Source organism: Eleutherodactylus coqui, chromosome 2, assembly GCF_035609145.1.
Source record: "Eleutherodactylus coqui strain aEleCoq1 chromosome 2, aEleCoq1.hap1, whole genome shotgun sequence".
Classification (NCBI taxonomy): domain Eukaryota; kingdom Metazoa; phylum Chordata; class Amphibia; order Anura; family Eleutherodactylidae; genus Eleutherodactylus; species Eleutherodactylus coqui.
This window is the reverse complement of record NC_089838.1, coordinates 151,714,316-151,729,928: the sequence shown is the minus strand read 5'-3', so window position 1 is coordinate 151,729,928 and position 15,613 is coordinate 151,714,316. Positions and strand designations below refer to the sequence as shown.

The 15,613-nt window shown below is 42.6% G+C and overlaps 1 protein-coding gene across 1 annotated transcript in view; it reads left to right on the top strand.

Annotated features, from left to right (window-relative positions):
- DOCK4 (dedicator of cytokinesis 4) overlaps positions 1 to 15,613 on the top strand; it is a 300,819-nt gene that overhangs the window by 236,818 nt on the left and 48,388 nt on the right. The window contains exons 37-38 of the mRNA XM_066591773.1: positions 10,765 to 10,851; positions 12,559 to 12,663. Coding sequence (XP_066447870.1) covers positions 10,765 to 10,851; positions 12,559 to 12,663 — 192 coding nt within the window. The remainder of the gene's footprint in view (positions 1 to 10,764; positions 10,852 to 12,558; positions 12,664 to 15,613) is intronic.

Below are 15,613 nucleotides of genomic sequence, written 5' to 3'. Positions count from 1 at the left end.
AGCCAATCACAGCCATTCAATGACATCATTGAATGGCTGTGATTGGCTGATGCAATGCCAGCTTTCATTGGCTGATGCTGCACTGAGTTAGCCAATCAGGGCATTAGCTTTCTTGAGGTGAGGCATTCAAGCCACGCATCCCGGAAGCAATGCTCTGTCGGCGTGGAGGAGGGAGCAACAGCCTGCAGTAGCACTGCGGGAGGTGAGTATTGATTTTTTTTTCTACACTGTATTCCTGGCGTATAAGTCAACAGTTGGGGGTCGTCTTATACGCCCAGTCATCTTATACGCCGGGAAATACGGTATTTCTCTATATGCATCCTACATATATCCTGCTATCATTGGCCATATCTGTAAATGTAAGATGTAGTGATGTTTACATTTACAATAATCTCTTTCTCATGCGTATCAATACTTAGTGTCTACACACACATGTGCATTCACCGCATACCACGTGGCCGTGCAATGCACGCATAATACGCGGTGAAAAACCTCCTATGGACATGAGCGCCTAAAGTGCTCTGGATTGTACTGCTGGCATCGTACTTTTTTCTCCCTTTCAGGCAGGATGGGAACTCCTTCCCATCATCTTATATGATGCCATGGCATGCTTGTGGTTAACACCAACTGACACCAATGAAATCAGGGCATACAGGCACATATTTGTGATACATAAGAACTGTCAAAGATGCTACAGGGAAAGAAAGGGGGAGGGACGCTTATTTTCTACATGCTATATCTAGGAATTTTGGAAGATACAAGTTATGAAAGATAGCAGATTTTATTGAATTAGACTGTATTTAATTTTTCAGTGATTATCATCTAGAAATTATTAAACTAACCTCTTAAATTAAAACAAAAGCCTTCACAGAACTAGCAAAATAATGGCATGCTATACTATTTTAGCATATACACAATTATGTGAAAAAATATTTGCTCCCTTCTCAATGTCTCATAGTTTTGCATATTTGTCACAACTGAATGTTTCAGATCATCAAGCAACTTTTAATATTACATACAGATAGCCTAAATAAACATAAAATGCTGTTTGTAGATGATGATTTAAGTTATTGAAGAAAAATGCTGTTCAGCCCTACCTGGCCTGACGTGGAAAAAGTAATTGCCCTCTTAGCTGCTAAATCAACCAATTATTTAAAATCAATTGACAATTGGATTTGGTTTCTCTAGCCTCACTCAGGCATGACTACTGTTAGATGTGTTGAATCTAAACCACTTTAGAACCTCCATGGCAATGTGAAACAAGCTAGAAAATATCAAAAATCAGCACAATTATGTCACATTGTAAAGAGATTCAAATAACAATGCAAGATAGTCATTAAAATCTACCACCCTGGAAGGGGATACAAACCCATTACTAAGGCTTTGGGACTCCAGGGAACCACAGTGAAAGACATTTTCCACAAATAGAGAAAACATGGAAGAGTGCTGAATACAGATGAGCGAGCACCCAAATGCTCGAGTCCGCGTTATTCGAGTCGAGCTTTTCATAAAATTCGAGAGCCGTATTGAGTAACGAACCCCATTGACTACAATTGGAGACTCGAGCATTTTTGTATGTGGGATGCCGGGTGCCGAGCTTTTTTTTCTAGGTTCGTTTCTCTCTCTCTCTCTCTTTCGCCTGCCAGGCAAAAAATTTGCCAATGACGCGCGCTGCATCAAGGCGGGGAGAGGCCAAAACAGGCATGTCGTGGTGGAGAGGAGCCAAAAACTGGGGCGGGGTCGAACACAGCTTGATGCTTGTTCCAGTAACGAGCACCATCGAGTACGCTAATACTCGAACGAGCATCAAGCTCAGCAGGGTATGTTCGCTCAACTCTAGTGCTGAACCTTCCCAGGAGTTTCTAACCTACCAAAATTTCACCATCGCATTGGCGTATCAACAACTCACCCAGGAAGAACCCAAATGGACATCTAAATAACCACATGACTCACTTGCTTTAGTTAACGTCAGTATACCCTATTCCAGAATAAGATATACTGTCCTATTAAAAGTATCTGCAGACTCCTATGAGAAGCATAGATTTTGTCTTATTGACATGTCACGTGTCCTAAACCATGCTACATCAGATGTCCACCCTTGGAAGTTTCAGCCATGGTTTGTAATTGGAAGTGCACAGTATTGTATGTACAAATTTGTTACGGCACTCTGCCCCCCGAGCGCCAGGTGGGGTGCCCTGAACTTCCCGCGCCCCACTGTCCCTGCCTACTTGCCTCGGTACTGGCTAACCCCAGGTGGACAACTGGGCGGCGGTCCCTGCACTGGCTAGGGACAAAAGGTTTCGATAACGACTTATGGAACACCCTGCGAACCCTCCTTTTGCGATTTCCAGAGGACCGGTACACCTTCTGTCCCACCCTGTATGGCTCAGATACAGACAGACTCTTTTGCACTTCCTTCCATCCCCCCTGCAGCACATCGGTGGCGACATCAGCAGCAGGACAGGCAGACGGGGTAGGAAGGGAAGTCAGACCACGGGGACTGAGCGCGGTATCAACTGAGCAGAGAGGAAGGGGAGCAAGATGGCTATGGCAGGATGGTCCCCACTGGGTCAGCTCCCCAGTGGCCCAATCGAATTGGGGGCTGTGCAACGCCAGCCACGGCATCCCTAGTACCATGTCTACTGACATTTTCTCCATCACCAGGAATGATAGTTCTTCCAAGTGGCGACCCCCCACCGTGAACTGTAACACTGGGGTCCTCCATCGTACCAAGCCCAAAGCAAGCGGAGTAGCATCAATGCTAGTAAAACGAATTGGCGTTTTCAGCGCCACAAATTCAGCCATCAGGGGCCTAACAAAACGCATGCTTATCAGGTTAGCGGCTGCTCCAGAATCAATAAACGCCTGCCCTGGGCGGGAGAAGTTGCGGAATCTAACCTGACAAGGTACCAGAAGTTTAGGATGTACCTGTAGTCCTGGGCGATCCTCCTGCAATCTTGGAGTCTTTCTGCCGATTCAGACTGTGGGCGCTGAGGCCTCAGGGGGCAGGTTATCACCCGATGTCCAGCTTTCCCGCAGTAGAGGCAGAGATGATGCAATAAACGAATCCGGCGTCGCTCCTTGGGGTCCAGCGGGTCCAGCTCCATAGGCTCGGGAACAGAGACTGGCACGGAAGAGGAGGGAACAGGACAAACGACCTCCCTGACTCTACGAGACTGTCTATCTTGCTTCCCAGCCCTGAGCCTCCTATCTGCCTTCACCGCTAGCTCCATAGCCTCCTTTAAGGACCCGGGAATGGGATGGGAAATCAGCAGTTCTTTAACCGCGTCCGAGAGGCCCTGCAGAAAAACGTCTTTCAGAGCGCTATCATTCCATGCAGTATCACCCGCATAGCGTCTGAAATTGGAGCAATAATACTCCACACAAAGCGACCCCTGATGCAACGCCAACAGCTGAGAAACCGCCAACCCCACATGGTCCGGTTCATCGAAGATACCCCCGAGTTCCTGGAAAAAGGAGTCCACCGACTGCAGGCCGGGGGACCCCTCAGGAATGGAAAAAGCCCAGGTCTGGGCAGAGCCCCGCAGCAGGGACATTATAAGCCCGACCCTCTGGGCCTCCGACCCGGAAGAACGGGGACGCATCCGAAAAAACAACCGACACGCCTGTTGAAAAACAAAAAACTTGTTCCTCTCCCCAGATAACACCTCGGGAAGAGGGCACTTGGGTTCGGGACTGGTTGAGGCATTCCGCCCCTGTGACAACGCCCACTGTTCCTGGGCCACCATGCGAGCTGATAAATCCTGGATCACAGGCACCAGGGCTTGCAGCTGGGTTGTGAGGGAGCTGATCGCCTCCATGGGAGAAAAAAAACAGTTTAAAGGGCCAGTTATTATGTTACGGCACTCTGCCCCCCGAGCGCCAGGTGGGGTGCCCTGAACTTCCCGCACCCCACTGTCCCTGCCTACTTGCCTCGGTCCTGGCTAACCCCAGGCGGACAACTGGGCGGCGGTCCCTGCACTGGCTAGGGACCTGGCGACTACCTAGGTGAAAATAACTAACGGGGAACAGAGTGCCGACAGAAAAGGCAGGTGGAACAGATCAACAGAACTTACAAGGCAAAGCAAGGATGGAGATGGAGCTCACAGGCAAACTGGAAGGACACTGACTAGCAACTAGAGCAGACTGAGACAGACCTGACTAGAGGCTAACAGAAGCAATAACTGGCAGTGAGCTCAAGTCACTGCCAGCCTTATAAATGCAAGGCTCCGCCCAAGGGTGGAGAGTGGGAGGAGCCGACTCTCCCACTGCTGTATAAGAAGGGTGGAGGAGTGTGGGCGGCACCCTATGGGCGGACACGCCGACGCTGCCACCCACCGGCCGCCCCAAGCCGCTGGGAAAGCCCCGACACAGAGCTCCAGGACGCCGGAGCCGACGCCGGAGCAACGCGCAACGACCGCGGCTCCCTGCGCCGCCCTTCATGGTAACAGAATTATGCCGCTGCACACAAGCCGTCCATTATGAAGTGCAATACATCAGCCTGTCTGCTATAGAGCAAGAAGCATTGTCATGGGACAGTTAAACAATGGAAGAATGTTCTATGGGGGGATGAATCACACTACTTTATCTTCAAATTAGATGGACATACTTTAGTATGGAGCATGCCTGTGGAACACCTTTTACCTGAGTGTGTTGTGCCAACGGAGGTTCTGGCATGGTATCAGTCCGTTGGTTGTAGTGGCAAGAACCATGAAGACTGAGGTCTACCTTGACATTCTAGAGAATAATGTGCTGATGACAATGTGGCAGTATTCTGGAAATGGTCAGCAATACTTCCTACAAGACAAAGCGCCTTGTCACAAATCCAACAGTGTTTTATGTTAGTTTGAGGATATGGATGTTCCAAGATTAGACTTGCCTGTACAGAGTTCTAATATGAAACCTATTGAATGTCTTTGGGATGAACTGGAACATCAGGACAGGAAATATGAACAGCGTCCCTCTCCTTTAAGAGAACTCAGATGTTTGCAGGATAAATGCAGAGAAATAGCAGCTAAAGTGTGTTAGATGTTTATAGAAAGTATGCTATGGAGAGTATCTGATGGCATTAGAACCAGAGGAGGCCCCGCTAAGTATTAACATATGTAAATAAATACTTTTAATTATTGCTCATGTGGCTAATTACTTTTAGTAGGATAGTTTAGACCTTATTAACAACTGCATTCATGGGAGAGTTGCAAGGCGCAAATCACTGCTGACCAAAAACAGCAAAAAGACTCATCTTGCATTTGATAATAAACCTCTAGATGATCCCTAAAACTTTAAATCCCTTAAAAGTAATGTTAAAGACTCATTGCAAGTTTTTGCAAATTTTTGATTGCAGTTGTTACTGTCAGGGATGGCACAACCAATTATGATGTATAGGGGACAATTACTTTTTCACATGGGAGAATATGATTAGAGATGAGCGAGCATGCTCGCTAAGGCAAACTACTCGAGCGAGTAGAGCCTTATGCGAGTACCTGCCCGCTCGTCTCAAAAGATTCGGGTGCAGGCGGGGGAGACTAGTGAGGGAGTGAGCATGAAGCAGCAGGGGGGAGAGAGTGAGAGAGATATCTCCCCCCCCCCCCCCGTTCCACCCTGCTCTACCCCTCTCGCTCGAGTAGTTTGCCTTAGCGAGTATGCTCGCTCATCTCTAAATATGATCTTTTAAAAGCTGTACTTTTTATTACTTGTGTTGTATTTATCTTATATTAAAATAGATGGATGATCTGAAACTTTTACATGTGACAGATTAGCAAAGATGGAAGAAATCAGCTGAGGGGGTACATACTTTTTGATAGCAGTGTATTATTTACATATAATCTAAAGCTTACCTTAGCTCACCTTTATTGTGTTAGTGAGCTGTCAGCCCAGGCTTCCCCTTATGCTTTGAAATGAGTTCCAGTGCTTATAATTAGCTTTTCTAGCTCAATGATTCAAAGTTCACTTTGCAAACTGTTCTGGCAAGGTAGGCTGCTCTGAAGGTATTTACATATCAGCTATGTATTTTCTAGCAACAGAGTATGGGCAGATTTACTAATTCTGTCTAATATTTTGACAGTGTAAATTTAGAGCATACTGGAGATGCTCCAAATATATCATAGTGACTTACGCTGGATGAAAAATTTGGTGCATCTTCTTAGACGCTTTTGTCTAACTTTGCACCACCTATTGATTGGATTAGTTTGTGTCAAAACAAGTTTAACAAACATTGTCACATTTTAAGCCGTGCCTCTCCTTGCTCCTATATTTTTGACAAATGTATCTTAAAAAATATAATACATCATGTTCAAATCATTTTTAGCCAAAAAGATGCACCATAATTCTGTCCCAACTTGTGAAGACAAATTGGTTTTTTGTCTTCCACCTCATTTATTACGTGTCTAGACACTTGCACTGTGAAGGTATTATTCCATCTCCCTTATTTGCATATTACCCAGAGGAGCATGAATGGCCTTTTGAGTCTCCTCACTCACCATCTAGGTGCTCTCCCTAAGGAGAAAAGATAGCGTTTCTGATTTCCTTGCTCAGCCATCTCCCTTTTTCTCAAAACCATACCCCTCATCTAGAAAGGTGCAACAAGTGTCTACACACGTAATAAATGAGGTTGAAGACATATAGACCAATTTGTCTTCACAAGTTGGGAAAGAATTATGGTGCATGTGTTTGGCTAAAAATGATTTGAACATGATGTAATATATTTTTTAAGATACATTTGGCAGAAGTATATACTGTATTGTGGTAATGAGATTACTTTTTCACATTTACAAAACTACAATACCTCATAACAGCACACCTTTGCAAATTGGTGATCGTCTCAAGCACACCAAATGCAACTAACTAAGGGCTTCAAATACTGACACTGGCTAGGTCTTTTTTGACTGTGACAGTTGACTGCATGTTAGAAAGAGAGTGCTCCAGCAGTAAAGAGAGGAGATTTTTGTCTTGCACAGATAATGAAAAAAAACACAAAAAGATAAGCACTGAATGCTCCTGGAGATACAATTGTAAGCATAGTTCACAAGTTCGTAGTTCAAGGAAAACTGGCTACACTACCTGGACGTGGCAGAAACAGGAAGCTATCTCCCGCTGCCACCAAAGTCCTAAGGAGCCAGATGGTCAAAAAACCTCAAATGACTGCAAAAGATCTGCAGCAAGATTTTGTGGCAGCAGGCACTGAGGTCTTCCTTTGTTATAGTAAAGGCGCATACTAAACACTGAAGGTCTTCATGCCCACGTCTACTGACCCAAAAGCACAAGCAAATTCAGTTCCAGCATGCTTAAAACTATATAAATAAAGCACAGAAGTTTTGAGATTCTGTTGTGTGGAGCGATTAAACAAAACCGGAATTTTTCAGGCTTATGGATGAGCAGTATGTGTGGGAGGAAGAACGTAGGATATGCTGAAAAGAACACCCTACCTACAGTTAAGAATGATGACGATTCGGTAATGCTCTGGGGATGCTTTGCTTCCTCTGGCATTGGATACCTACAGTATGTTAAGGGCAAGATGGATTCAATCAAGTATCAGGAAGTGCTAGGAGAATACATCATGCTTTCTGTGAGGAAGCTGAAGCTTGAGCGTTATTGGACCTTACAACAGGACAGTGATCCCAAACATACCTCAAGGTCCACCTAGACTTGGTTTCAGAAGGCGTTCTGGAAGATTCTAGAGTGAGAATTGCAGAAGGCGTTTGTAGCACGCAAACCCAAGAATATTAGTGAACTGGAGGCCATTGCCCATGAGGAGTCGTCTAACACAGGGACACTATCAGAAGCTGGTATCTGATTATGCATCACAGTTGCAATAAGTCATAAGAAAAGAGCCCTCTACGAAGTACTAAAGACGTTTGTCTTGCAGAGGCTGAATCATTCTGAGACTGCAGTAGTCATTAAAAGTAGCAGGTTGTGTTGAATTTGAAGAAACCACTTATTATGTCAGTTGTGCTGAGCTATTTAAAAATGTATTGTTTTTTTTTTTGGCAAACAGCTAAAAGTTTTTGTAAATTTGCCAAATAAACCCAATTTGCAATGCAGGTTGAATAATTTTGATTGCAACTGTATGCAGTAAATAGGAAAGGAAACTGTAAATTCTACAACGCCAGACTGACAAAATGTATCACAATAAAGGCATTGCTGATTTAAAAGCAAACAAATTATTCTATTTCCATCAACTGCCAGCTTCATAGTGTATTGACAATGCTAAACCACTCCCTATATCAGTTTCTTGGGTGCCTATGAAGTTGACGTGGCATTTTAAAGCTCGTTAGATTTTGTAGTTAACTCAATTTTCAGGATATGAGTAAAGAAATACTACTTTAAAAAGCCTCAAAAAGTATTTTCTTGACTCCGCATAAACATTTAGGACAAATGTTTGCCATTCTTGCAGTAGCCATTTTATAAAGGTTCACTCCACCTTTGTACTGATTTTTTTTCTTTGCACAGCTTTTTTAGTAATCTTCATTAAACTGTAACTACCATTTCGCTGATGTAGAATCTGTGCAGCTCCTCTACATAGCTGTGTTGCTTTTTCTAACATGCAGTACATTTGATAGCACACTACTCCTGGCTGCTGTCGCCCAACAGCTCATGGTTCTGCTCTGTGTTCTTCTTCCTCTCATTGTAGCACAGTGTTAGAGATACAGAGGTATCCCTACTTTTCTTGTCCCTAAAGCCAACATATCCCACAATATACGGAACAAGTTGTTAAACAAAATGAAAAAAAACCATATGCATCTATTTGCCAGTCGTCCATCACCCATAGGCTTCCATGTTAAAGTAAAAATACATTACATTTAAGGTATAATTTTTTACTGTATGGCGGTATTTGCTGATAGATGGCTGATGGAATCTGTCAGAGACATCCATCATGTCCCTGACAAATTTCACCGGACATCTATCAGCTTATATACATACATATATATGTATTATCACCACCATATAAAAACTTATGTTTTTTCTTCTGGATCAAAGTGTGACAAATTGCATAATTTGGGGTTCGTTCACATCAGCGGTTCTGTTAGGATTTTCACTATTTTGTCCTGTAAATAACAGTAACATTTCGGACTGCTGAATGGAAATCAAACAGAACCCATTATAGTCAATAGGGGTTCATTCGGTGCCGTTCAGTTCCATCATAAGACGAAACTATTTGGCCCAGGGATTTGCTTTCTTTTTCTCCGAATGGAGCAGGAAAACAGAACTCCTTTAGGTACTTCAGCAATCTCCAGTGCTGTCATTGAACGGCATGAATCAGTGGCTCCTCTGCGCAACCTCTATTCACTTGGGGACTGACAAAACATCCGTTCTCAGGATTGGTGGGGGTCCCAGCGTTTAGACTTCCACTGATCATAAAATTATCTCCTATGCTATGCTATGGATGGAGAAACCTTTTCACAATGTGAATGTCCCCCAGAGGTCTTACATGACGTCATGGGGGACATAGATAGATAGTAAAAAACACAATTACATAAATAAGTAAAATAAAATTCCAGAATAAAACAATAATATATACATAAGAATGAAAATAACCCAAAACCGACGCCAACCAAAACCGTTGCTATAAGCGCCCTGTAAACCAAAACCATACATATTATATATCAAAACATCCGAAACAAATAGAGGAACCCATTCCCATACTTTATTTTAGTGTAAATATAAAAATAATTAAAAAAAAAAAACTATAAATGTTAAAAAATCATTTTTTTTAGCTTTTTACCCCCAATAAAACTAAAAAACGGGGGAAAAAAGTCAGTGAAAAAGCTATTAAAAAAATAGTCCTATATGTCACAGAAAAAAAGCCGCAGCAAAAATAATTTTGGTAGCTTAAGGAAAAAAAATAGAGCAGTAAAACCGTCACATGGGTAAAATCCCTAAAAAGTGTCTGGTCCTTAAGGTACAAAACAACCTGCTCCTTAAGGGGTTAAAAGCTTATGTTCTCAATAGCTTTAAATGAAAAAAACTTACAGTTGCCATTATGGCATTCCAAAAAATGCCGTGACACCGCAGATATATTTAATACATTCTGATTGCTAACATTAAAGAGATGCTTATGTATTCTGATTTTAAGTGGACCTTGTGCTTGTGTGGTACAGAGTGTTAGGGCAGCAGAAATGCAATCCTAAGCTCTTGCTCATGACCTAAAGGTTGTGGATTCTATTCAGGTAGCCGCCTCAAAGTTGACTCAGCTTTCCATCGTTCCAAGGTTGTTAAAATGAGTACCCAGCTTGCTGGGGGGTAAAAGATGACTGGGTAAGGCAATGGCAAACCACTCTGCAAAAACAGTCTGCTAAGAAAACATCACAATGTGACGTCACTCGAGGAGTCAGTCAGGACTCAGTGCTTGCATGGGGGGACTTTACCTTTACCTAGATATATACAACGCATTTGTACAATGCAGGATGCTTACACAACAAAAGTTCGGTAAAAATATGTGTAGCATTAAAAACTTCATTAAAGCCATAGCATTTTTCAGATGACACATTCCTTTTAAAGCCTGAATGGATATGAGTCCTTTTGATGCAAAATATTATATACGGTCCAGTTGTCTATATGTATAAAAAAATGTTTTCCTTTTTAAAATAATCCAAACACACAATAAAAGCCCATTCAGATGGACATATATTAATCATATTATCAAACTATATGCAAGTGAAATTACCCATTTATCTGTAATAAGAATGCACTAATAATGGGTTAAATGGTTTATGCTCTTTTTTTGTCACATTTCACTGAGTTTTCGTCTTTCTCTTTTGTTCACAGTGTTGGGAGAATGGAATAATACTTTGCAGGAAACTTGCTGAGCAGTACGAAAACTACTATGACTACAGGAATCTCAGCAAGATGAGAGTAAGTGACACCCATGACTTAATGTTGCTTTTCTGTAATATAGATGATTCTGGAAATGCTAATACTTTCTATTTCTTGGTTTATAATTGAGCTACTGTATGACTAACTTCTGTTTGTCCATGCTGACACACATAGTATATAACAAGAAATGTAGAACAGCAGGCATGTGTACTGACATTCTGTGCACATGTGTCTTATTATTTTTTTCCCTCATCCTGGCTATGTTTAACTACCAAGTTGTGCTCATGACATGTTTTGGCTAAGGTTACACCTGGACTTATGTCACTACAGAAAAATTGGTTTGATATAGCTCTCTGTACATATGCCTTGAGTAGCTTGAAAATCTTTTCAAAGTGGCTCCAGTCCAGTGACTGGCTTGCAATCAATTTTTATAATTGCTACATTTTGGGATTTTTGAGTGAAGTAGTAGCTAGAGATGAGCGAACGTACTCGTTAAGGGCGATTTCGCAATCAAGCATCGCTATTTTCGAGTACCTGGCTACTCGGGTGAAAAGATTTGGGGGGCGGCGTGGTGGAGCGGGGGGGGGGGGGGTAGCAGTGGGGAACAGGGGGGAGCTCTCTCTTTCTCTCTCCCTCCCCCCCCCCACTCCCCTCTGCAATCCCCCGCTCACCCCGCATTAGTAGCTAATTTCTTACTCTGTAGAGTAATATGAAAATTATTTGATAATCTCCCAAAAAAGTTCTTGTTAAAGGGGTTATCATTTGTAAAACTTGATGACCTATCCTGGAGCTAAGTGATCAATATCTGATTAGTGGGGAAGGGGCTGACTCTCTGAGTACTCTTCAAAGTTCATATCTGTCTGCATTGTGGTTTGTACTTTGAATGCCATACTTTTGGTACTGGCTGTTCTGCATACTGCAGCATTATTATATTCACTTTAGCGCAATTCTATTAAAAGCTTGGAATGAGTTTTCAGTGTTCCCTATGGAATACAAAGGTTGCAATTTAGCATTTTTTTCCATAGGGAAAAATTGAAGTTACAGTGTGGCAATACAGTGCCAGCTACAACCAACTGTGAGATATTTTGATTGATTTTAACACTCATGCGGTCATCAAAGATCATGTAGAATCTCATGTATTGGTGCTGCATACTGAGACACAGCAAGGATTTGCTTGTCTGAGTCCATTTGAATGTGACAGAAAATATGGCATGCTCCAGAAGTTGACATATGTACCAAGGTGATCTCTGTAAGAAGCAGGGGCGTAACTATAGAGGGTGCAGGGGATGAGGTTGCACCCGGGCCCAGGAGCCTTAGGGGGCCCATAAGGCCTCTCTTCTCCATATAGGGAGCCCAGTACTATGAATAAAGCATTATAGTTTGGGGTCCTGTTACAGGTTTTGCATTGGGGCCCAGGAGCTTCAAGTTATGTCTCTGTGCAGCATGGTTTAGGTATGGGTATGGGTACATATACAAATAGAGTTTTGCATCAGGGCCCCCGAGCTTTTAGTTACGCCCCTGGTAAGAAGCATTGTTTCTAGGGGAAAATAGCTCTGTATCTATGACACACAATGGAGCTTGTATGATGGCAAACTAAGCCAAGGTGTCTCCGTACTAGAAAGCCATATGGCCACTATCCAATATCATACAGGTTTCGTATACATAAGCCTAAGGCAAACAGAAGCCATCTTTGATGTGATTATATCTTGTGGCTGACTCAAAAATAAGTATTTTCTGTTTGTACAGATGATGGAAGCATCTCTCTATGACAAGATAATGGACCAACAACGATTGGAGCCAGAGTTCTTTCGAGTTGGATTTTATGGAAAAAAGTTCCCATTTTTTTTAAGGGTATGTGTTACAAACAATAGAATTTTAAAATGAATATGAACACTAAGAAGTAGTACATCTTTCTTTGAGGGTTCGGCTTAAAAGAATTGTTTATGTTTAGTATACTCTGAGTTTGGGCAAATGCTATCTAATGTTAGATGTAATGTATACCAGACATATGCCAAAAGACATAGTTTGGAATATTGGATGCATTTGTCTATTGTTTTCTTACAAATGTTCAGTTCTGACAGGCAGACAAGTCTGGTTGTATGAACAAAGCCATACTTCATCACAAAGGTGAAGTCAACTTTATTCTGACAACTGGAAGAACAGCATCGGCTGTGTAGACTGTGCACTATCACTGTGATACTTTTAATACCATCATTTGTGAACAGATGAGTGTTCTTATATCTTAAAGCCAAGATAACATCATTGAGGTCATATTCAGACGGCCGTATCCAAGTTGCACTGTTCACTCCCCGTCCATGTGCCAATACTACTGTTCAACACAGGTTTTGAGACCCGATTAACTAATTTTTTGGATGCTGAACACAAAAATGACATTGAAAATGTGAGATGTGTTCTTGTTTGGACGTTACAGAGGAAAAAAAGATAGAATGCGGAGTTTAATGGGATTTTCTTTTATTAGAAAGCATATGCATGCTCATGCTTCAAATGTGACGTCTTTGAGGCTCCTGTATTCCGTTTGTGGAGTTGTAATCTGCCAACATTGCAGGGCACCATTCACCTTTATAGCACTTCTCAATGACTGATATCCTGATGAAAACGCTCCGCATGTTCAACACTGAGCACACCGCAATTAATGGCAAAGAGATCTAAATGGGAATACAAGATCTACAGTTTCAGGGACATTCTGCAGCTGACTTTGTCGTATGTCGTTAGAAGATCATCAACAAACTGATGACAGTTTTTGCTCTGAAATTTCTCAACAAACTAGTAGACACAATTTTAAAAACCTTCCATGCTTCTCTTATGCTGTCCTTCAGCTGACTCTCAAATTCCTCTTTCTTTTGAAGTTGTCTGATCTGGAGACCAATAAATATTCCCTCCTTAATTTTTTTCCCCATGATGATAACAGGAAATAGCTGATGCGGCAGATGTTTCCTTCATCCCTGCTAGTAAAAAAAAATCCCTGCTGCTACATCTGCCACCGAATCATTTATTCGGCGACAGCTGCCTATGATTGGCTGAGCACCTTAGCCAATCACATTCAGCTCTTCCAGCAGGCGGGGATTTTAAATCCCCGCCTGCTGATAGATCAGCACCACAGTGCAGGGGACAGCAGGAGAAGAGGTGGCTGAGCACTGGCAGCTGAAGCAAGGTCAGTATCTATTTTTTTGTTTTTTTACAGCACATTTACTGGATTTTCAGAGAAGGGCTTATATTTAAAGCCCTTCCCTGAAATCAATTGATAGGGGGGCCAGCAACAGAATCCTCTACCACAGCTGTCATGTGTGACAGTTGCGGTAGAGAATTGAAAAATTCCTCTGCTGCATCTGTCACAGATGTGTTCTTCATCCCCGTGGGGGACACAGCAGCAGCGGACAGGTAAGTTTATTTTTTCTTTTCTTTTCTTTTTTTTTTACACTAAAATTTTTGTTTTTCAGGGAAGGGCTTAAATGTAAAGGCCTTCCCTGAAAAAGAATGCAGGGGTGTCGGCAGACCATTGTTTTCAATGAAGCCGCTGGCAGCAGCCGCGGCTCCATTGAAAACAATGCGTGCATTCACTATAGTGCACGCATGTCCTATCTTTGCAGGCACAGGCCTGTAAAGCACGGACATGTGCACACACCATAGGGAATGCATTTGGGCTAATAGACTCACGCACGCATACTCACGCACAAAATACACGCTCATCTGAAGCCACCCTAATGTATAGGCTTGGAAGGAAGGCTTTATCTGGAGTGACAAGCGGCTGATAGACTACATTCTTCTAGTAAAGATTTCCTTTGTCACGACTGTCCCTGTCCCGTTCACAGAGATAACAATGGAATTTTATGTATCCCTGCTGTAGTCCCGCTAAATAAATACAGGGATAGTAGTTTAAGGCTGGGTTCACACGGGGCGTATTTTCGTCGGATTTCCCCCGGGAGAACCGCCGCGGTTTAAGCCGCGGCGGCTTTGTGGAGCGGTCCGGCAGCATGCTTTTCCGTTGCGGCAGGCTCTCCCATAGAGGAGAGCGCGGCCGTAACATAAATAAACAAAAAACCGAATGTAAACAGACATGCTGCCTCTTTTGAAACCGCGGCCGCCGCAGCCGCGGTTTCAACCGGATTTACCACAGCAGATTAGCCGTCCCGTGTGGACGAGGTTTCTGAGAAACCTCGTCCACATGGCTGGCTAATCCCGAGATTAGCGGCCGCGGGTGGTTTTGCCGTGGGCGGATCTGCTGCGGCAGAACCGCTGCAAATCTGCCCTGTGTGAATCCAGCCTAAATCCACAATCTACCACAATTTTCTGTTTTGTAGTAGTGCTTTTCACTTTTTCCCTCTGTAACTTCAAAACAAGAATTTCAATGTAACGTTTGTGTTCATCCAAAAATTAGGTAAATTTGTTAATCATGTCTCCATTACAATTAACTTCTCATTTTTTGTAGAACAGTGTTTTTAGGGACCCTTCAAAACAAACAGTCTTTTTCCCAAGGACCAATAGTCTTTGTGAAAATTGAGCCATGTGAATAGCCTCATTTACTATTACGGCTCCGAGCGCTTTTTGTGGAATACACAGACAGCATATGACCAGAATATATGTCCATCTGAATGGGCTGTTATTGTGTGTTTGGATTATTTTAAAATTGATTTTTTTATTAGATCGTATTCCATATCAATAACAAATGATTAGAAAAAGAAATCTTTATATCATACGGTTGCTTCATTTTTTTTCTAGTACTACCTACAGCTAAGCACCAGTTATAATAGTTATGTTTTCTTGTTGAGGAGGATGATACAAT